We start from the raw sequence: 23604 nt of genomic DNA, 5'->3' as shown, positions 1-23604 counted from the left end.
GTGATGTCTTTCAGATCTTCAACTATGGGACTGTTCCGATAGTACAACATTTTGTTTTTCTTTCTCTTCCCTGCTACCTCCCTCAACTTCAGAGATAACTATACTCTGCAGATCAATCCAAACTCTGGACTTTGCAATGAGGATCATCTCTCTTATTTCAAGTTTATAGGTCGTGTAGCTGGAATGGCTGTTTACCATGGCAAACTTTTGGATGGTTAGTATTTATTTTATGTAATACAATATTTAGCTTAATATTGTGAATATTTTGAATTTTAAGTCACATACTGTTCAATTTTTTTGTTCTTCTTTAAAGCCTTTTTCATTCGTCCTTTTTACAAGATGATGCTCCAAAAACCAATAACGCTTCATGATATGGAGTCTGTGGTATGTAATTCGCTTTATTGTGTATACTAGGATTTTGTGTTCATATTATTTTTTAAATGTGTCTTTAATAACATTATGAAGTGCGTGATTCAAAGAAATTTTAGGTTACATTTTTTTATAAGTCTGTAAGTTGTACAGGAATTAAAACTTCCAATGAAAATCAGAGACCTAGATTCTGGTTTAAGTCAGTTAAGCTGTATTGAAAACTCGAGACTAAACTTTCTGTTATGTTTTCTTAAAATATTTTTACACACTAAGGTTCTTAAATGTAAACATCTTTGGGATCCCTATGGCAACCTGTTTTCTAAATTAGTTGTGTCTTTTGGTTATTAAAAAGAAACATTCTTATACTTTTAGAGACTGAATATATTAATGGGTGAGACAATGTAACAGTTTTAGAGGAGAACATGGCCCTTACAATTCTCTTGTTTGTTTCCCTGATAATGGCACTTATCAAGAGTAGTTGTGGGGGCAGGGTGGTTGGTTGGTTTGTTTGTTTTAATCCAGTCTCTTTAATCTATTACTGCTTTTGCTGTCCTACAAGAATACAGAATATACTCCCTATCTGGTTTTGAGTATTTGATTTATAGATGTCTTGATTATTTTGTTTTCCTAGTACTGTAGAATCATAGAATAGTTTGGGTTGGGAGGGACTTTAAATATCACCTGGTTTCAACCCCCTGCCGTGGACAGGGACACCTTCTGCTAGACCAGGTTGCTCAAAGCCCCATCCAGCCTGGCCTTGAATACTGCCAGGGATGGGGCATCCACAGCTTCTCTGGGCAGCCCATTCCAGTTCCTCGCCACCCTCATGGTGAAGGATTTCCTGCTTATATCTAATCTAAATCTACCTTCTTGCAGTTTAAAGCCATTACCCCTTGTCCTACCACTACATAGCATTGTGAAAAGTCCCTCTCCAGCTTCCTTGCAGGTCCCCTTTTGGTACTGGAGGCTGCTATAAGGTCTCCCTGGAGCCCTTTCTCTTCTCCAGGCTGAATGACCCCAACTCTCTCAGCCTGTCTTCACAGGGGAGATGCTCCAGCCCCCTGGTCATCTTTGTGGCCTCCTCTGGACTTGCTCCAACAGGTCCATGTCCTTCCTATGTTGGGGGCCCCCACACCTGGACACAGTACTGCAGGTGGGGTCTCACGAGAGTGGAATAATGGGGAGGATCACCTCCCTTGACATGCCAACCACACTTCTTTTGATGCAACCCAGGATGCAATTGGCTTTATCTTAATTTTCATTTCCTAAGGCTCTTTGTAGTAGTGCCTAACAATATAGGATAAATATAGGATGAGTCTAAAACACATTACTTCAGATAGTGCTGTGACATCTGATCACCATTCTGCTATGTGAGAGATTTTTAGTCCTGAGATTGAGTCAAGATTTCAAACGTCTTTATAGGTCTTTGTTTCTTCGTATAATTGCAGAGAGTCTGTATCAAATACAGGATTATCTAAGGTAGCAGCATTCACTGGGCTGTAATGGAGCCTCTTGTAGCTTAAAAGGTGACTACTCTATTTTATATTTACTATTTTGTAATTCTTTCTCTTAGGATAGTGAATATTACAATTCTCTGAGATGGATTCTGGAAAATGATCCAGCAGAACTGGACCTCAGATTTGTAGTTGATGAAGAACTTTTTGGTCAGGTTGGTATGTTTATGTGAAGTAGAATAGAGAAAACATAATCAAAGCATTTGAGCTGTGAAATTAGCTGATTTTTATCTGTATGATATGAAGGAAAACCCTTCATTTACAGCCCTGTTGGTTTATTCATTTAGCTGCTTCTTTTAGCTGGCACTTCCTCATGCAGTGCTCTGTTAGCCTGGCTGTGATGTGATAAAGGACTTGGAAATAAGCAGAGCCTTAAAAACTAGCTCATGCTTTTTTCTGAAAGAAATGTAGCTGTTACTGTGAGTGCAACTGAGACAGAGATATCCATAGTCCTGTTACTTAGTCTGGAGAACGGGTTGGTTTTATGTGATTGGCTAGAAAGGATGAGCTCTGGTGGAAATGGCTGGAATCATAAATTTCATTGAGAGATAACAATGGGGATTTTTTTTTTCCTCCAAGATGTACTAGAAAACTATGGAATAAACAAGGTTGTTGTGTAGAAAGCCTATCCAAGATAAGCCATGTAGAAATATGAGAGGTCTTGAATAAATATTTCAAGTTACAGATGCCAGCTAGATCCAGGTAGGATAATAGCCTTTGTGGTCTTGTGAAACTGAAGTAATCCTAAGTAGGAGCGTGAAAATGTATATCCATAATGAACTGAAAATCAGGTATTTGTATGCTGAGGTTCCAGTAGTATAAATCATTTGTAACAGGTATGCCGATTGATTCACTTATTTACTGGGACAGTTGCTGATTTTGTTCTGTGTTTTTCCTTGAGATTTGGTAAAAAAGGTGGGTCATTGAATATGCAGTTAGTGAAGTCCACTTTACTGGGAACTTGTGTGCAAACTTAGGTGACTTATTGTTGCAGGTCAGAAAAAGCAGAGCTTGCCCCAATGCAACCTGGCATCCCAGAATAATACAATTTTAAAACAATCAACCAATTTGTACTTATTCAGGTGACCTGTGAAACTGGTTCTATTTCTCATAGTTTTCAAATTCTGCAGTCTTCAAGAGTTATTTAATTTACCCAATATATACCTCATTTAAGACCTGTTCTATGTATTGCATTTAGACCCATCAACATGAACTGAAAAGTGGTGGATCGGAAATAGTTGTCACCAACAAGAACAAGAGAGACTACATTCAGTAAGTAGTGATCACTGTGTCCAGTGTGTCTGACTAGATTGCTTGTTTAGTAATAGTGGCTGTGTGTTAGTTGTATGAACAAAATGAAGTTGTTGCTTTGGATATAAATTGCTTTTACTTTATTTTTTTTAACAGTCTTGTAATTCAGTGGAGATTTGTGAGCAGAGTACAAAAACAAATGGCAGCCTTTAAAGAGGTATAGTCTTACTTACAAAATTAATTCTTCTAAGAATTTGTTGCATCTAATCTTAAAACAAGCTTTATTTGGACGTCCTGAGAACCCACAGATGATGTTGTTACAGGTATAAAAAAAGGCAGTGATACTGTTTGTAGTGTCAGCTTTGAATTATTTCAGACTTACTCTTTTTGGTATGTTTTTACTGACATGTTTAATTCATATGGAAAAACTTGCTTATTTCTCAGTCCTGGCTGACAGCTTCAGCTGTAGTGCAAACTGTTTAATGAGCTCTGCAGAAATGAAAATTAAATCAAACTATCTAGAATTGAATTAAATTAAACTAGCTGGTTTAGCCTTTTTACATATACAATATTCACACTTATATATTCACTGTTCAGTGTAGCACAATAAAGATGTGAGATAAATCAGAATTAAAAGTACTATAACTAAACTAGAGACTGCTGGTATCCAGAGATCTGTATTTGATGTATTGCTTTGGCTCCATTTACTAAAGCACTTAAATATCTTTATCCATGAATAAAAATGCTTAAATAATGTTGACTTTTTTTTTTTAATTTCCCTCATGTTTTTAGGGCTTTTTTGAGCTAATACCACAGGATCTCATTAAAATTTTTGATGAAAATGAACTAGAGGTAAGTGTATAATGGAAAAGAAAAATTATGTTGGAACTTAACGTTACTGACTTAAAAACTGGTGGTGTGTTGTGTTTCTTTTTATCTGTCTAGTTATTAATGTGTGGATTGGGAGATGTGGATGTGGCTGATTGGAAGCTACATACCAAATACAAAAATGGCTACAACATCAACCATCAAGTAATACAGTGGTTCTGGAAGGTATTGTGAAGTTCTACTATTTTTTTGACTTAAAGCCTGTTTGAAAGCTGCTGCCTTTCAGCTCTGCTAATTTATCGTGTGATTCATCAATAAGTAGGCAAATATTTGACCATTAAAACTCTTAAGAAAGACAGTAAGAAAACTGAAAATGAGATGTGTGGTAAGAATATAAATATGCTACTGATACTTGCTTTTACCAAAAAATCCATGTCTGACTGGGGTTAAAAATATTTCTGTGTAGGTTTTTCTGGCATGGGTACACTAAAGAGGTGGTAAACTCTTCTGTTTAATAAATTACAGGAATTTGACTGCTAGTTCATAGCATCAGGAGAGTTCAAAGAAAGTAGGGGCCAAATCTTCAAGGGAAGTATTTTAACAGCCTGCTAAGCCAGTAACCATGCCCTTGTTACAGTGCCATTTAAAAATTGTTCACTTCATAGCTTTTAGCAGCAGGCAGAGAAGTAGGCTGTGTGTCACTAAAAAAATACGTATGTATAAAGGATAATGATTTAGAGAAAGCAGATTTATTCAACACAGTTGCTAGCTTAAAACCTTAATTTAAAAATAAATCTTTAATTGTAATCATTATCATATGTAGGCAGTCTTAATGATGGACTCTGAAAAGAGAATAAGATTACTTCAGTTTGTTACTGGCACATCACGCGTACCTATGAATGGGTTTGCTGAGCTGTATGGTGAGTACTTAGGATTGTGTTTACAATTAAGTAATGAGAATATAATACTGGCATTGTCATGATGTTTGTCTTCAAACATAGGCCTATTAATTTTCAAATTTTGCTTTTAAAATGAGTATATGCTCACAGTTACAAGAAGCAAAGTTAGGAATGAGTCACTTAGATCACACGTTATCCATGTTCTATAAATACTTCATTTCAATTCTGGTTTTGGAAGTTTTTAAGTGTGTAGGACCTCTCAAATTGATGTGGATTTTCTAAAGAGCCACAAAAATCCCTGCTTAACACATGATTGAGCTTGAAGAAAATTCTCAGTTATCTAAGATCTGATTACAAAGACATGCTGGCATTGGCAGTTAAATTCAGATTCCACAACTGCTTTTATCTGCTCAAAAGCCGTGGTTGTACAGATACAATTGTTTGCAAGGATACATTCTAAAGGGGACCACTGAAATGACATGAGTCGAGCATAATGCCAGAAGAAAAGTAGTGAACCTACAATGAGGAGACTGAACCAAGCAGATGGCAGCAAGGAGCAGACCTGAATAACAGAGCCAAAAAACACACTGTGGTAAGACCAGGGGCAAGCAGAGAGAACAGCCCATGAAGGGTGGGGGCTGTTTTGCTTACGGGAAGTCTGTTTTCCACTACCATCAGCTATTATGTTTTCTGCTACACTACTTTATTAAGGCTGAAAGTGCTTGAGATCCTATGCAAGTAACTGAATAGCCTAACTTGTGTATTTGAATAAACATCTCCTTCTTTGTAAACAAGACAGTGATTTGTTAATAAAACACTAGAGTTGTGAACAAATATCACCCACCACAACATGTATCCATTTCTCCCTCTCTTAACATCCATCGGAAAGACTCAGTGTATGTTTTCCATTCCATCATTGAATGAGTTGTGAGTTCCAATGGCACGGACAGGGCCCCCAGCGAACTTGAGCCGTGTGTCTGCTGTTGCACCTAAACCTTGGTACTGTTGGAGTTACGGCACATGCTCGTCACAGCGGAACCCAATCAGACTTCTGCTGCATCTGTATTTCTGTTTATTTGTCTAAAAACGCTACCAGAGAGAGAACTAAGGAATGAGGAAATAAACTGTTGAAGCTCTTGGCTTCCTTCTGGCCTAGGACTAGGATATCCTTGGGCAGTCTTCTGGCCAGGACCCAGTTTCTATAGTTCTATTCACTCATGAAAAATTCATTTAGCTGTTGTCTTGCACACTGCTTTTTTTTGTTCTCTTAGTTATTTCTGCTTTACTCTGGCCAGCATGCCATCCTCACCAAGTCCCAGTAGTTATTACAATTACATTTCCAGTACCTGTTTGTTCTTGAAGAGCTGTAGGTGGTTCTGCGGCGCTGGTACGTGGCTTCGTGCTGCTGCCGGTGCCGCTGTTCCTGGGTGCAGGCCAGAGCTGGCTTTCCAGTGGGACATCTCCCTCCTGTGGCCCAGAGAGGCATTTCTGCCTGTAGGAAGGGAGTGAGCACTTGGTGTTCAAGATAAATCCACCCAAGTTTAAGAACAAGGACAGTAAACAAACCTGTGGTTTTCTTGTATTTCTTGTGTTCCCCCACCAAATTAATGTCATATGTCTAAAGGTACTCTACACACCACTTATACCTGCTCTCATTACTGCTGTTCATCTTTAATCTGAAACATGTTTCACATCATCCATTTCAGAAGCAGAAAGCTGCTCTTCCTTGGGGAGACATCTGCCTTGCAATACAATCTCTGTGTTGATGGTCTCCTTATAGAATAGTCAGAGGACACTCACCATCAGATAATATATTCTCTGACAAGATAGTGTTTTGCTTTTTGTTTTTTGTTTGGTTTTTGTTTGTGGTGGGTTTTTTGGTTTTGTTTTTAAATTAAACAACACAGTCCTCTCCAGACACACACAAATGCCTTTAGCAGCTTGAGGAAATGGTTACAAAATGCCCTTTGCATCCCCCTGGCAAGAGTTGAGAGGTCCAAGGAACTTTTAGATATAACATGCTGTAAGACAGCTGCTGAAGGCACAGGCATAGCTGGAGCTGCACTTGCTAGCCAAAAGTTCTCTCAGGTGTATATGTGCATCCCTGGAGTACACACATGCTCACAGTTTCAAAAATTTCTCAGTTACTTGGCTCTGTTGTTGCATAGGTAAAGGTGGATATTGAATACTTTCTGCTAGATTATATAACTTGGCATGCTGTGATAAACATGTCTAAATTTTTACATGGAAAATTTATACGGTATAGAACTTCTGCATAAAATTTTCAATGGCAACTAATATGTATATATATTTAGGTCTTAGACTTCGGAGCTTAAGGTGTAAAAGTCTCTTGAAATTAAGATGTAGCAAGAAATAATTAAAAAGACAAGTGAATTGGGATTATTGACAGAGTATAGACTGTATTTGATCCATATAGATAGCTCCTACTATTGCCAGAATTGGATTACAAAAAAACCCAAAATATTTCATAATTTGACTTTCTAATTATAAAAGAACCTCATAGTGGGGTGAAAAGTGATGTATTCTGTTCTGCAGGTTCAAATGGACCACAGTTGTTTACAGTTGAGCAGTGGGGTACTCCTGAGAAACTGCCAAGAGCTCATACCTGGTGAGTATTTAATTTAGGTAAATTATGACTTTTAGTAAGAGTGATACGATACTTGAGAGTTTTCATCTGTGTTTCAGCTTTAATCGCTTGGATTTGCCTCCATATGACTCGTTTGAAGATTTATGGGATAAACTTCTTCTAGCGATTGAAAATACTCAGGGTTTTGATGGGGTTGATTAAGACACCGACATAAATTACATCAGTCCAGTGCTGCAATTTCATTTTAAGGGTTTACAAACAGATTTGAATTTTCCAGGGACTACCATTGTATTTAGTTACCCGGCTTTTGAATCTTCATAGTATCACTTGTAATGTAAGTATTAAAAATTCACTAACTTTTGAAAATGTGTTTTGCCATTTCCACAGTTTTGTATACTTTGCTAATAACTATAATATACACATTGGATGGGCCAGTGCCAAGTAAGTCAAAAACTAAAATATTTTTCAGCAGTTTCCTCTTCTATGGTATTTGACCGACTGTCCTGCAGTACACTACTGAAGTAAAACTGTGAAGAAATTTTTGCAGAGGGTGTAAATTTGAATTGCTGCTTTAAAAGGAACAACTGAAATTGTTAAACTGTTTAAACAAAAAAAATAAACAAAAAAAACCCCAAACCAGCAAACTTCGTGTAATGCAGCGTCGTAATCTGTGCTGCTTCAGACTGTTTGCTACAGATCTGTCCAAAGCACCTTATGATTCAGCGCATTAGGTAAAACATTGGAAAGCATTTGTTTGTATTATCAGCCATCTGTTTGCAGAACGTTGACTTGCTGACACATTTTATGTGTTAGATTTCTGTTTTCAACTCACTTTTGTTAAAACAGCGTAACAAAACCAGGACTTTTATATAAAACAAGCAAGCAGCATAATTCTGAATTGTAGTGAAAAATTACATCCTTTTTTGTCTGAATTTGTATACTGTCATTGGTTTGAGAGTTCATCACTTTTTTGGATAAATTTGTAGTTCAACGATGGATAATATTTTCAATTCAGCCTTTTGCAACAAAGTAATCTTAAAGTGAAATTTGTATGGATATCACTCAGTATTAGTTACTGGTAGTTAGATGCCTTTATTATCCATTCTTGCAGTATTGCACTACATAACAATAAAAAACATGTTTACAGGGTTTTCTGAGCCAAATTCAGCAGTCTGGCATGTGCAAACTTCTCTGAACTGCATGGAGGTTATGCACATGTCATCAGGTGCAGAATTTGGTTCTGTAATATGTTTACAGGTTATGCTAGTTTCTATAGCTGCGTTTTTTGTATTTTTTTTCCTCCACTGTTAGTCTAGAAACCAAATTTGTTAATACGGTATAACCAAAGTCATAACCAACAATGTGCAATTTATTGTAGATCAACTTGTCATATAAATATTAGTTTGATTTATTTTGTAAATGTGGGTATTTTTTGTATTGCTAACACTTTTTTTGAGCAAGTGCTGGTTATAAAGGATTAGCAAAGTTGGTTCTAAAAGAAAAAAATGGTTTATATACCTGGATTGCTCAAATTTTAACATTTTATTACCAATATGATCTGAAGAAATGACAGTATCTAGCTTTGGCCAGCAGATTTCTGTTTAGTCACAGTCTCTATAAATATGCAAGAAGGAAGTGTAGCACATCTCTAAAGATATGTAAATTATGTAACAAATGTAATGGGTCTTAAGGGATATTTAAAATCCCACTTTGTTTTATTCTTTGACTAGGTCATTAGGGCTGAGAATATTACATGTAAATAAAGGTAACTTATACAAATTTCCCAAATCTATATGCAGTTTTGTAAAACAAATGATATATCAGTAAATCTGTATAGATTTGAATGTAGCAGGTTTTGTTGCATACTTTAAAGTATAAAATAAGGATCCTGAGAACAATAAATAAAAGTTTATTCTAATAAGTTGTGACTTGGTTCTTTTTGGTGCAAATCCGTAGTCTTGCAATAGCAAGAATTCAGTCATTTTAGTACTCCTAGGTAGAGTGGGGTGGCAGTTCCACCTGCCACAATATGCTGCTACTTTTGTACAGGTGTTGGGGTGCAGCGGTGCTGTTTCCTCGTGTTCTGCTCCCAAGGTGTGCAGTCTTTGAAAATTTAAGACCATGTTTTTATAAAAGCTCTAGGTCGCTGTATGGCCAGCCTAGAAACGCTACACAGCAGACAGGCGAAGGTGGAGGCCCCACAGAAATGCCAGCTGACAACGGCTGAGGGAGGACAGGGCTCCTCTCCTGCTGTAGGAACACCCTTCTCAGCTGGTCGGCAGGTGCGCAGCCAACAGACAGCAGTGGTGAGTGTAGCAGGGATGCGAACGGGGCCCCAAAACTGCTGCAGGCAGCATGGACTACCCAGCAGTGATGGGGATGCACCACCGGGCTTGGTCCCTAGTGCCAGCTGCGGGGAGCAGCCCTGGCACATGGTGGAAGCTCCTGGAGAAGGGTGCAGCTGCCAGGTCCTGGGCTGCAGGGAGTACTGGTGCCTCTCCTGAGAGCTGAGGCAGAGCTGGCCTTGCCTGCAGGAGCTCTGCTGTGGGCAAGGCACTGAGTTAACCCATGAAAGAGCTATGGGAGAAGTGAAGAAGCCTTGTACCATTGGGGAGGATGAGCAGTGAGAGATCATAAGGGTCTTCACAGAGACCTTGTTGAGGCAAAAGACCAAACAATGCAGTGGGACTAAGAAGGGGCAGCTGGAGGTCCTACATGGGGAGGTGGTGGATGGAGATTCCCAAGATCCATGAAGCTGGAAGCTTGTGACTTCTGACATCAGAAGAAAGGCTGCTTTTCCACCCTTGGGTATGAATTTGCAAAATTGCTGTGGTGCTGTAATAGATGAAGAAAGGAACAATTTGCATTAAGGGGAAGGGTTCAGAACTAGATGGGCCTGAACCAAGCTTTCACACCAAGAATTTATGAGTGATAGAGTGCAGAGAGTTCCTCCTGTGGGCTTTAAACTAGGTTTGTTCAGGAATGGTGATAACACTTGTGGCTAAGCGAGAGAAGAGAGGTCAGTGGTACTCAGTACTGGGGCAGGGAGTGAGGCAGCCCTTGCTGAGGATGCCACAGGCTGAACAGGACCCACCTATGTGCCAGAACGCAATTACCGGCAGTTGGGAAAAGACCAGGAGGAGCAAGAGACATGGCTCATATAGCTGGAGCCACTGAGATGCAGGGAGATGTGTGGAAGGGGTGACAGGCTGGTACAGAGCTTTGTAGGTGTGGGTCGGAGGAGATACCAGCATGGGAAATGCATCCTGGTAAGGACTTGTCCTGGGCCACCTGTTTGTCAGAAAGTGGGCAGAGTGCTCTTTGAAGCATCTGAAGGAATACCAAGATTGCAAACCCTGGCTTTTACAGGAGACTAAACTCCCTGACATCTGCAGGAAGGCAACACGAGGAGATGCAATCTGGGAGGCTTCTGAGGGGCATTATGAACAGATAAACAAGGGTGCTGGCTTGGCCAACCAAGGATATGCTCTCCTGGATCTGCTGCATGTCCATTTGTACTTGTATCTTCTGCATGTCACTGTGCTGTGTTCCCTAATCATATATGCTTAGATTTTGGGGGACAAGTCCAAAGATGCTGCTATGAACACTTACTGTTTTCTTCACCAGAAACACAGTTCCTAGTATGGCTCAGTGTGCCAGCTGCAGATGAGAGCAAACAGCTCCTTCCATCTCTTTTACACTGTAATTTCATTACTCTTAACATCTGGCAGTACCAGATGAGGGGTAAGGCAAAAAAAAATTCCCAGGTAGGTAAGAGTTGAATGTACTGATCTGCTGGAAAAACAGAATGCGTAGGTAAGAGACGCTTGGTAAGAGATTTTGTGCAGAACTGGCTAAAAAGCATAGATCTGTGAAGAAACTGGGTTTTTAAGAAGATACCTAAGCAAGATGCTAATTCTAGAGCAAGGACTGGACCATAACATGAGGGAGATGGTTGCAACAAGAATGGTTTCACTTTTCTCAGCTTTAGAAACACTGCACTGAAAATCCATGGGTGCCTTTGGCAGTGTTTTCTGGGCTGCTCCAAGCCTGAAAGCTGGAAGCAAAACGCTTCCCTGCTATTGATTATGGCTTTTGCGGGTGAGTACTGATTCAAACCGGCTTTTGTAGAACCTGAGAAAATACAACTGAGGATCTGCCCTCGATTTGACCATTTTCCTTCCAGCACTCGCAGCCGCTCGAGGCGCCGTTTCGGCCGCCAGGTGGCGCTGCTTGGGGGCGGCCGTCCCGTCCGGCCCCGCGTGGGACCCCGAGCGACAGCGGGGGGACACCCGGGCTGGCTGGGGCAGCAGCCGCCGCACGGACAGCCTGGAACCTCTTTGGAAATCTGTCAGGGGCTGAACTTTTCTGGTGAAGTCAAACCATCTTCTGTTTCATGTTTAATGGGGATGGTGGTGACATTTATTCGTGTATCAATTATTACCATTATATGGCAAATGGTGTTTTGTTTCTGAATGAATAAATATGATGCTGTCAAAGAAGTGAATTTATTTGGCCTAAAATCCATAAAGTATATAGTTTAACCTCAAGGAAGTCTTGCAGTATAAACTGTTCATAATTCAAAGGTCTACTTAGACTGCTGCGGGTGAGGTTTTCTTAGATTTTCAGTTGATGTCAATAATTTGACTTATATTGACTTAAAGGGTTTTGGTCTGAAATTGTCTTTTTCTAAAATTTCTCATTTACTCCAAAGGTTTTTACGTATGTGAAAATGCTCTGCAGGCTGGTGTTACAGAAATGAGATTTTAGGAATGAAAAAGAAACATTCGACAATAATGTGGAGGTTTGGGGCAGTGTTGTTTTGTGTGTTGTTGTTTTGTTGGGTTTTTGTTTGTTGTCCTTCAAGATTCGATTCTACCAACTGGCAGGTTTTTGGGCTGGGTGTTACTTGTCTCAGATCTGCCACTTCCCAAGGCGGTACAGGTGATTCTTCAGCATTCTTGTTGCATCACAAGGCAGAGCTGTGAGTTAGTAGGAAGCTAAATCAATAATTTCCTTTAAGTGCCTCTGAGGCTTCATTTATGCTGCTCGAAGGACGGGACTTAAATTGTTTTTAATTTCTATTAATAAATCACATTTGTAGCATATTAAATTATTTTTACTAGAGACAGGGTGGAGTACTTATGCATCAAACCTAGGCAAAGTATTTGATTGCAGGCTACTAATTTGCTTCTCTATCCTACTTTTCCCTCGTTAACCTCATTGTTTCATACATAAACTTTGCAAGCTACCTAGTGCCTTGGCCTTTGATTTCTGTAAATCCAGAGTGCAGTTCGTTGCTATTTCACTAATTGATGGTGTCTTTACAAAAATCTGCGTGTCTCACTGAAATCCACAGCTGCCACTGGCATCGTCAGTGTGAAATGTGTCCTGGATCAGCACAGATTACTTTTTTCCTTGTGTACTTTTTTTCAGTGCAACTTTAACAAATACGTTATATTCTTATCAATTCCCTGCAGTGGGAATTACATAGTTAGGATGATAACATACTAAAACACATATGAAGTAATTAAAACTGAATATATGTAGGTTAAAATACTGTTTTCATTTTACTCATTTCTTGTGTGGTCAGAAAGAACGTTGACTGTTAGGAGACCAGGCTCTTCTGTCTGCTGTTCTTCATGCTCTCTGTTCATTTGAGTTGTCCTTTCTGTTTCTTTTTAATTAGTTTGTTGTGGTGCTGGGGTTCTTCACATAGGGTCTTATCAAACTATTTTCTTTAAATGACATTCTGCTTTTTTTAGGGAAGCTTTTTACTTTTCCTATCTCCCCTTTCTAATGAATGGATTTCTGTAAAGGAATCAATGTGCAGTTCTTATGATGTGAACTGAGAGTAGGTCACTTACTTATCTGAAGTTAGACCACCATCACCACCAAGAATCCATACCTCTCGTTCCATAGAAGCACCTTATTGAAACATCTATACATTTAAAAGGTAACAAACACCTACCATCTTCCATTGTTATAAACAGGAATTAAGCATTTAACAGCTGCCGTATTGCTCTGCGGCATCACAAAATCAGTAGGAGATGCAAGCACAAGCTTTGGTACTGTTATACTAAATCGTTTTACTTTGAAGTGGAGATTTAATTGCTTTTTCTGTGTGGAACATATATCATTAGCACGCTAATCAGAATACAAACAGCTTGCAAAGGGGATAATGAGGGAGAACTTCCATGTAATGCTTGGTTTACATCCACGTGACTCTGTAGAAAAATGTTTTGTTTTGCTGAGCTGTCCTTAATTTGAGGTTTCTTGCTTAATGAGACTTCAAACAAATTCTGCATTGTAGGTTTCAGGTTTTCATCCCAGAGAGAGGCTTGGGATTTCAGGGAGGGGGGAGGCAGAGCGGCTTGGGAAACCTGACCAGACATTAAGTAACGAGCTTGCCTCTTGAGGAAAGACAGATAAGGCAGCCTTCCTAAATGTGGCAGAAAGTAAAACTTTCTGTTGAAATAGACCACACTCTAAAAACATACATCACAATTTGTTTTTCTTAAGCTCTTTTGAGTTTAATTTAATGGAAAATGTTTTCATAATTGTCTTGTATTTTTTTCCCAATATTTTCTACAAGCTGAAATATTTCTGACTCGGGTTTTGTTTGGAGGGCTGGGAAGTATGACCTTTCGGAGGCTATGAGCACACATGTCCTACTATGCACTGCTGCTTGGGAGTATGTGAAATGCTAAAGGTTTAAATCAAATTGCCCTGAGGACTGCTTACTGACCTTTTGAATGCAAAGCTGTCAAAACCTTCAACTCGACATCAGCTCCAGAAGAACACTTAAGACAGATCAATGCAAATAGAAAACAATGTGGTTCTGACTTTTGGTAATTCCTAGTTAGTGAGAAACAATTACTGTGCTACAAGAGCTGCCGGAAACAAAACTGCACTGCTGAGGAATTGCTGTGAGTAACACGTAGTAGTTGTTTTTCAGGGAAAACCTTTTATAATCTACTTAAGAAATTAAAAGTTTTCATTAATTGCCAAATCCTGATATAGCTATCTGAGCAGGATGCTTCATTGACTTCAAAGGGATTTTTGTCTACTTAGGGAATGCAGGGTCAGGCCCTTAACTAGTGATAACTTTCTTGAGTGGGTTGTCAGATATGACAAACTATGCCACTTTAGTAGAGGTTACCCAAAGCCACGCCGTGCCATCCCTTTGTCCTGAAAACCTGCTTGCTTCTTTTTTCCCAGATAATAGAGTTTATAGGTGGTTGCGATATAGAAGACCTTAGAAATTACTCTTTAGCTGAAGCTGTGGTTTCTGTGAATATATTTTATTTGAATAACTATAACACATTATTTTCTAGCTATGATAATTATATAATAAATTCAGTTGCAGAAAGTGTTCAGTGGAGTTATGAGTCCCCTCATTCTATTAATTGCTGCCCAGCAATTAGTTATCTGTCTTTAATAGATTTATTCCTAATTAGTTGTTCATGCACTATTGATTGCTGTAATGCAGAGTTTTAAATAAATGCCTTCCTTTCTATGTAGGCTTACAAAAATGGACCAAAACCCAGGGAACTGAGAAACTGTTCATTCATATGCTGGGTCTTAGTCAAATAATTCCAGGTGTCCTATGCAAAAAGTATTAAACAATCACGTATATCCTGTGCTGAAGATTCGCAGAATAATTAGGTTAGTAAAAAAATTGTCTGCACTTTACCAGAATGTTACTTCTCATCTCTTAGCATCACGAAAAGTTAGCTATCAAAACATAAGAGCTGCTGCTTTATCCAAGGCAAGAATATAGTTGGACTCTATTAACATGTAACTAAAAAGTATGCATTTTTTCAAAAGAATTCATTTTTACTCTTCTCCACACTGAGAATTCAAAGTCTGATTGTAAAGCATTATGAGATCAAATTTTCACTTATATAAACATCTATATTTTTTTTTTAAGATAAGAGATGAAGTCGAAATTTTTTGCGTGCATACATAAACCTGGGTTAGGAAAGTGACCAACATTTTAGTCAGGTAAATACTTTTTTGGTACTGGAAAAAATATAGCTATTTAATTGTCTCTTAAGCTGCAAACAGGCTGGATCAGTTGATCTCTCACTGTAGAAATAAATTAATCCTAATCACGCTGTGTCTAAGGTGAAGACTGAGCAGGCAGATGGGCTGGTCTGGGCTGCAGACAGAACTGCAGCTGCAGCAGGACGGGACGTGACGGGGAGCTGAGCTGCAGGGTGCAAGTCAGGGTGTCCCACTTTGGAGGGGTGAACAGGGAGGGGCTGCAGCTTGCTCAGGATGCCTTGGAAAAGGCATTTGTCTGCCTCTGCTCCTCCTGAAGCCAACAGGAGTTTAAATAGTTGGAGGAGGATTTGGACTGCTCTCTGCATGCCAAAGGTTTTCTTTTCCCTAGTCTAAGGCATCATGCCTCCCATGCTGCAACAGCTTGCTGATGCTGAATGGGATGCCCCCGTGGCCACAAGCGCTCTAGATGGGATTTTCACTCAATGACTTGCACTGGCCTGGTCCTTGACTGAGCATATTAGGCCAGTTTAACTCCCTAACTTGTCATAAAACTTCCCTACCTCACCTCACCCACTTTTTTTCCAATTGTCTAGGATGAACATTTTGGCGTGCACATGGTATGTATTCCACATCTGTATTATTTGCCAAATACAAGTTCTGTCATGTAGCAGTGTTTGGCCACAGTGACCTTCTAGAGGTATCTGAACATAAATGAGAGCAAAATGTTATTTAGCATTTAGCAAACAGTCCTGGTGTAATAATTAAATACTGGGCAACAGCACAGCTGAAAACAAGTTATGCTACTAGCAGCCTTAACTGCTGCTTGCTCCCCTGATGTATTTTGTAGGCATATCTGTGTATGCCACATAATAAACTCAGCCAGGGACTTGATTCCAGAAAAAAATACCTGTATTTCTCCCACCAAGTTATTTCCGTCAGGATGAGTTCTCTGATTTGATTCCTCACTTGGCCACGCAAGTTCCTGTGCCAACCCAGTGTAGGCACTGCCTGTTGCAAAGTGCCGAACTGCATCAAAGAACCTGAGGGTGCCTGTGGATGTGCTTCCAGCAGAGCCTCTGAGCTCCTCCTGCCCTGCTGCGCCGGGACAGGGCCCAGGTAGGAACAGTGTTGGGGGAAAGAGGTATTGGGGTGAGCTTCTCTGTTCCCCTCAGTCCCCTGGGCTGTGCAGGGCACTGTGATCCAGCCATGCCTCCTGCCTTCAGCTCTTTCAAGCCTCTAAAGGATGAGAAATCCCCATGGGCTCCCAAGTGACTCCTGCAGCTGAGATAAAATCCCAGCAACTGCAGCTGATGGAGGCACTAATTTCGGCATCAAAAGAAATTGTCCCTGCGCTGCCCAGCTTTTGGCTCTCCCTCAGTTCGCACCCCCCTTGGCTCACTCCTTGCACTGGGGTGTTGCCTTTAGCGGTTCAGCCCAAATTCTTGGTAAAGCTGTTCTGGTGCAAGTCACAGCTTCACATGGCCCTTCAAACATCTCTGTATCCATCCACAAAGCTGTGCTGTGTGCGGGGGCGTTTGCAGGACAAGCCTGGGTGCATGTGAGGGGGAGGAGGTGCTGGAACATGCCTTGAAGGCCTCAAATCTGTTTATCTTCACACTCTTGAGGGGCGATCGCTCTCCTGTGACAGGGCAGCACACTGGAGGGATCTGTGCTGGCAGTGGGGAGATAAACCTATAGGGCACAGGCTGCTTTAGCCAAGTGGCCTTTCCCTGACCAGCAATTCCTTATGTCTCTGTGAGATGAAATAGGACAAGAGCAGCAGGAAGCCTCCTCCAGTCCTTCTTTTTAATAGTTCCTTGGGATAAATTGTAGATAAGAGGAAAGACTGCATTGTTAACAAGCCGAGAATGCAAAGACAAAGGAAAAGGCTGCAATACTTCACAGCAAAAAAATTAGCTATCTGTAGCATGGCATATTCAGCAGTATGTCCAACTGCTAGTCAGCCTCTGACTTGCCTTGTTTTTAGTTTATTTTATTTCCAGTAATTGTTTCCTGATTGCAAACATATAGAGGAAAAGAAGCAGAAATGATTTGCGTATTTCCTGTTGTAACAACAGAATGAAGGTAACTTATACAGGATGAAAGGAGACCGTATTTCACGTCTGTTGCTAAACAAATAGCTGCAGAACAGTGGGTCATGATGAGCAAGAAAGACACTAACAAAAAGCTGCCTCTGTCTGGAAGGTTTGAGAGATTCCTTTGTAGATTCAAACATAGAAAGTGGTAACCTAGGAGATATTTTCTTTCTGTTCATTTATTCCTGGCTTGATATTTATTGTATCGACCCAGTGTATTAACACTTTGATTTATGGAAGATAACATCAAAGTACAGTACCGCTGCATTTCCAGGGTGTTGTTTTGATTTCTAACTGGGGCAAGGATTGAGAGAGGGGAATGTACTGAGCCAATTAAAAAAATATACATTGCAAATGCAGTTTGTGGAGCAGCTCTTTTCCACCTGCTGGCCATTCCTGATCCTTGCTGTGTTTTCCACATAGGCATAAATCCTTAATGAAATTATTCCATGTGTTTCAGTGCACAGATTCCAGCTGCAGCTGCCAGTCTGCTGTCATTTTGGTCTCAAGCCAGCCGAGGCCCGAGGGCTTACCTCCCAGGACAGCGGAGCATCCCTGAGGTCAGAGGAAGTAAATGGTGCTCAGCACCTCATGCAAGAGCCCAAGGTGGCACTGCAGAGGCATGCAGGCTGCCCTGGCCGGGAGAATGTTCATGGTGGCTAGGCTGATATGACTCAGGGCAGCCACTGTCCCAGCCTATTGCCATACCTTCGGCTGCATGTTGCAATCCTTGGTGTTTCACTGTTCATTTTACACTATAAAGAGCCAGGTTAAGGAGGTAAAGCAGAGAAAACAAGCTGTACTGAAAAAAAGGAAGAGTCTTCTGGCAGGTTAGGTGTCCAGAGGAGCTCACTGCAGGCAGAGGAGCATCAGCTGTGGTATGAGGGTGAGAAGAGAGAGCACAGGGCTGTGGTAAACACAAGTTCCACACTGAAGCTACACACTGCATGGAAGGGCAAGAGTGCATCTGGGATCAGGTATGTCCTCAGGTGTGTGCTCTCTGTAGCCACAGCTGTGTGGTTTGTTGAAAGTACCAAGAAGACCTGACGGCTTGCATCTAGGAAACAGCAGTGACTGGCCAAAAATACTTAGGTGTTTTTCACAACTTCCAGCTGTGCCGGATCCCTGTGAGGTTACTCCTCCCAACTGCCTGCGGTTACCTCCAGCAGCAGGGGAGGATGCTGGGGTGTCCTCTTTCTCATGCTGAAATTCTTGGCAGGATCCCTCTTCATTCTGGTGTGATGAGCCTTCAGAAGTGGCTGTAAATGCGCAGAGGTTGCCTCTGAGGCACTGCGAAACAGCCCAGCTGAGGTGCACCCACTGCTTTGCGCTAGGGGAGCACTGCTGTGGAAGGTGGCTGGAAGGAAGAAAAAAAAGGCTAGTATGGTAAACAATGGTACTCCTTCCACTTCAGTGTTTGTTGGTTTATAACCAGATGAGATCTGTGTTAAAATCCCTTTGTCAGGGAGGTGTGCTTTCCCTGTGCAGGAAGGCTCCCTGGAGAGAAAGTTCATTAGCATCCCAAGGGCTCAGCCCAAGGTGTGTTTGCCCATCTGCTCATGGAAGGAGTGAATCTCCTTTGAGAAAGCAGTGGAGATGGTAAATGTACACAGGTTCAAAATGAAGCAAGAATCCACTAAGTGACCAAATGTGTATGGTGGGTCTTACTAGAGTTAGCTTAACATATTGTAAATCTGTGAATACAGTTGTAATTGCATCAGGAGTTTGGCACGAGCAACAAGAAAGTGTCTAAACGTGCCTACAGTGACACCAGATCAAAAACCGAGCAAGAACTGTAAAGAAAAAAGGGGCTTCCCTGAGCAGAAGGGTTAATGACACCCTGCCAGGAGTGCAGCGACATGGCAGCCCCTTTGCTGGGTTTTGAGGACTCCGCTGGCTGAAGGCAGAGCTGAGCCGGTGCAAATTGCCATAATTCCCCTGCAGTTAATAGGGTTCCGGCAATTACCACTGCCCTCAGCCTGCCCTGAAAGATGACTGCAGCTCCAATACTGCCGCAGCCATGCTAAGCTGCCCATGGTGATTGTGCCCTCTCCTCTGCCCTGGGTGCCTGTAGCTACAGCTTTCCTCATGCCTGCAGTGACCTGCCAGCAGAGGTGGAGGATGAGCTGGGACCTGGCACTGACAGCAGGGAAGGGTTGAGCCTGTGGGGCTGAGAGCAGTGGGGGGACTGGGATGATGATTGTATGTTGGTTTGAAAACAGATTTGGGCTCCAGGACCCTACTACCATCTCTTATATGCTGCAGCTAATTAAAGATAGTGTTGTGATTGCACATGTGGCAATGGGGACACTTAAATTGCTGTAAGCAGCTCTCTCTGCACCTCTCCTGTTTCCCCACCCACAGGTACTCATCCCTATCCTTTTCTGTCCCGCAATGTTATGGTGTTAGAGCACAGCGGTGCAAAGCTAAATCGGGGGAATGGATCATGGGGACAAAGCCACTTTCCCAGCTCTGAACGTGGCAGCATGTGGGCATCCTGCTTGGGCAGTTCGTGGCCATGCCAAATACCACCTGTACTGCTGTGGTGGCTTTTCACAGACCACAGGGGTGAGAGAGCTAATGTGGTGCCATTCTTTTTCTCAGGTAGAGCAAAAAAGCTCGGTGCAAAAATGAACACAGACCGAACTGAATTATTTCTGGTTTAAACTAGAAGAAAAGCAAATGGTCTAACACACACCAAAAAAATCTTATTCTAACCTGGAAAGAAACCACGTTCTCCACCTGGGCTTTTGGCTGCAGAAATCTCATAAATGCAGAGTTCACCCTGGGAAGCTTCGCTTACAGGTGAATTTTCAGCTCCTTTCTTTTTCCCGAGTCCTGCCTATTCCCTGTCTAGAGATGTTGGTAACACCTCAGAAAAGTGTATCAACATCATTGTCATGAGACTTCATTCACCTTTGGAAAGTCCCTCTCTCTCCTTGCTGGTTCATAATGGGATCAAAATGCTGGATTGTCAATCTGATTTTTAAAGTCTTTATTTTCATGAAACATACAAACTGGGTTTGCCAGGGCTGAGACTGAGGCTGAAATGCAGCATAAGGTAAATCAGGTTATTTACAGACAGCAGCCTGGACAGCATGCTGTTATTCCAGCTGTTGGTAGCACTTCAAAGAGAGCTCTCTACTACTGACTTGTGGTTTAAGGCACTGAGGGGCTGACTGCTGAATTATTACAAGTTATTATTTACTTGAAAGGTGTGCACAGCTTGTTTGTAGACCTCAAAATCTAAGAGAAAACATAGAAAAGGTTTTATATGGGTCTGAAAAGAACCACAAAAACTGGTGAAGCTTCCATAGTTTCCAACATACACCAAAACTACAGACTGAGTTAAGCAAAAAGATCTTTGTTGGTGACAAAAGAAAAATTGCTGCCCTGCAGCAAAGTAGCCATAGCTTTGTTTATGTTGGCTGGCAATATTTTGTACTTACCCTGGACTGCTGTTCTGGCTTTCTCAAGATAATGGTTCTGTGAGATGGTTAGTCAAGTAGGTCATTGTGTTTATTGGCTCTGTATTTACTAACATGGTGTATTTGACAAAGTTATGGTGGGCAGCGCTTTTAAACTGTGGTTCAATGGGTTTATCAGCTTGCAGTGAAGTATGAATTTAGATACATTATTGCAAATCTGCACTATCTCTAATCCAGTTAATTACTGGAAAATGTGTTGAAACAATGACTTTTGAGGAATTAAGGAGGGAGAGTTTATGCTCATCTAGTTATAGGACTGCTTCATTCTAGTAAGGAATTTACTATTTGTTTTGCTCAACAGAAATGTGGAAATGGAAATACTGGTGTTTGCAGCTGCCCATACCCAGGCACAAGGAGCACTCCAGTGGGAAGCACTGTTCTTCGATTAGCCATTTAAGACGCATACTGCATTTGATCTCACAAGTCAAAACCTCCTGCTGGCACAGCGTAGTCCAGGGAGATGGTAAAGCCGTTTCCCTGCTACAGCAGAATACAGCAGTGAGCACAGACAACACAGCTAATGCAAACCAGCCCACAAGTAGGACTGCAACTTGCTCGCTCTCTCTCTGTTGACTTTTTTGGTCCCTCGGTGCACCGGGACCACCTCCTGCTTCAAAAAGGGCTGGTGAACTGGGCAAGGAGGAGGTGTCCCTCCTTGGCTGAGGGGCTAGTGTCCAGTGCTGGGCAGTACGCCCGGCACAGCCACCCACTCGGAAGCAGCACCCTGCTGCGCAGAGCAAGTGGCTGCAGGGAAATAATGTTTCATCTAACCAGGGATAGATTCAGCCTCTGCACCGACTGACCCAAGCAGATGGCATAGAAATGTTACTGGATAATGCATTCCCCATTGGTGTGTTTGTCTTCTAGAGGTGCTGAAGTCACCTAGGAAATCTCAGATTCAGGTCACTCTGAGGAGAGTTTAGCAGGAGACACTACAGTACCAGCATGAGCTACAGTTGCAAGTTGTGAGTTTGACACAAGAAAGAAAGAATGTTTAATCATTAGTATTAAAAATAATCCAAACAAAATTTATTGTGATACTTTTTTTTCCATAGTTCATACTTTTGTGACTGGATAAAGTAAAATACTATGGAAAATTCAAAAATACTGAGACAAGGGGACACTTTTTCTGTATTTACTCTGCTTTGCACACCAAGGTCATGCATATGCAGTTCTGCTCTGCAAAGTGACTGTGAAACTGCCTGGCTGCCTTTTGGGTAACTGATTTGCATGCAAAGCAAATCTTCCCTAGTTTTCCCAAAAACTTGTGCTAAGATCGAACAAGCTGAATTCTTGCGATTGTGTGTTTTTGACAAGTAAGGAAGGCTTTCAGAGGGGTCACTGACTGAGATTGTAGCCAGTCCTGGTGATGATGCAGCAGACGAGACCTAGTTTAGCTGCCAGCTCCTGGCTTTGTGAGCTCTGCGGTGCTGGCAGGAACAAAAAGCAGTAAAAACTTGCCTGTCACTGAAGTCAGCAGCTCTTACAATGAATGCAAACTGGGGGCAAATCTGCTGAGTAAGAAGATGCCTTCTTCTATGGTAGCTTTAGAAACCAGAACTCTGAACAGCCAAAAAGAGCTTAGAAATCAGTAGCTGCAAGCATGGAGGAAAATCATGGGTGAAGCTGAAGGTTTAATGATAGTGGCAGCATTTGCTTTGATTATATTATCCATAGGCTGTTGTTTGCAGTTCACGTTGCACTTTGGCAAGCTCTCTTTTGGGCTCAAGGCGACAAACTTGTGGTTGCTTCCTGCTAGACACAAATAAAGGGCAGCTCATCCCCGGCAGCAGAGCCCTGTCCCCCAGGGCCATCTTGAAGTGGCTGTATTGGTGCTGTCAGTGAGAACCATTGACACAATGGCACTCCATTTCTCAGCCATTCCCATCCTCATGTTCAAAACTTGGTCTGCATGTGTGGGAAAGCAGGTTTCACCTGGGGGTGGGGATGTTCTGCCAAACCCGGCCATTGCTGCACCTGCACTGGGCACTGCAGGGTCCACTGGTGGATGCCCTGGTGGGCATCTCTACTTTTGGTATGGCCCTTTGGTAAAGCCAGATCTGGCTAAGTGCACGTTTTTGCAGCTGCTGGCCGTGCCGCTGCGGAGAGCAATGCGGTTTGTGGTGTCCAGGGCACCTTGCACCCTGGGCTAGGCATGGCCGGCAGCTCCTACCCGCCAAATGCCGAGGTCGGCAGGGCCGGGCTGGTCCGGGGCTGCCCCGGTGGGAGCTGCCGTCGGGTCCCGGCGCTGTCCAAGGCGCCGCCGGCTGGGAGTGGCCGCGTCTCCGGGGCATCGTCCGTGCTCACCCGGGGCGGGAGGGGGAGTTCGGGCTCAGATGGCGCCGGACCCCGTCGCTCCTCGTGCGTGGGGCCCGCGGGTCCTGCAGCCCCCCGCCCCGGAGTATTGTCCGCAGCGGTCCCGGAGCCCGCCCCGTCCAGCGGCGTCCCTCCCTCCGGCCCTGCCCCTCGCCCCTCTCCTCCCCAAAGGCCAATAGAGACGAGATGCGGAGAGCAGGGCTGGGACGGGCGCGCCGGGGCCGC

The 23604-nt window shown here is 42.2% G+C and overlaps 1 protein-coding gene across 4 annotated transcripts in view; it reads left to right on the top strand.

The window, feature by feature from the left end:
- Nucleotides 1-9390, top strand: part of NEDD4 (NEDD4 E3 ubiquitin protein ligase) — a 56941-nt gene extending 47551 nt beyond the window's left edge. For all 4 annotated transcript variants that reach the window (XM_065076953.1, XM_065076951.1, XM_065076952.1 and 1 more), the window contains 10 exons: nucleotides 93-214; nucleotides 314-384; nucleotides 1943-2038; nucleotides 3082-3155; nucleotides 3291-3351; nucleotides 3927-3986; nucleotides 4080-4187; nucleotides 4786-4882; nucleotides 7418-7490; nucleotides 7568-9390. In XM_065076953.1, coding sequence (XP_064933025.1) covers nucleotides 93-214; nucleotides 314-384; nucleotides 1943-2038; nucleotides 3082-3155; nucleotides 3291-3351; nucleotides 3927-3986; nucleotides 4080-4187; nucleotides 4786-4882; nucleotides 7418-7490; nucleotides 7568-7670 — 865 coding nt within the window. In that variant the 3' untranslated portion in view covers nucleotides 7671-9390. The remainder of the gene's footprint in view (nucleotides 1-92; nucleotides 215-313; nucleotides 385-1942; nucleotides 2039-3081; nucleotides 3156-3290; nucleotides 3352-3926; nucleotides 3987-4079; nucleotides 4188-4785; nucleotides 4883-7417; nucleotides 7491-7567) is intronic.
- The last annotated feature ends 14214 nt before the right edge of the window (nucleotides 9391-23604 follow it).

The sequence above is a fragment of the Columba livia genome, chromosome 11, assembly GCF_036013475.1.
Source record: "Columba livia isolate bColLiv1 breed racing homer chromosome 11, bColLiv1.pat.W.v2, whole genome shotgun sequence".
Classification (NCBI taxonomy): Eukaryota; Metazoa; Chordata; class Aves; order Columbiformes; family Columbidae; genus Columba; species Columba livia.
The sequence above is the reverse complement of the archived record's forward strand: the minus strand, read 5'-3'. Positions and strand labels throughout refer to the sequence as shown.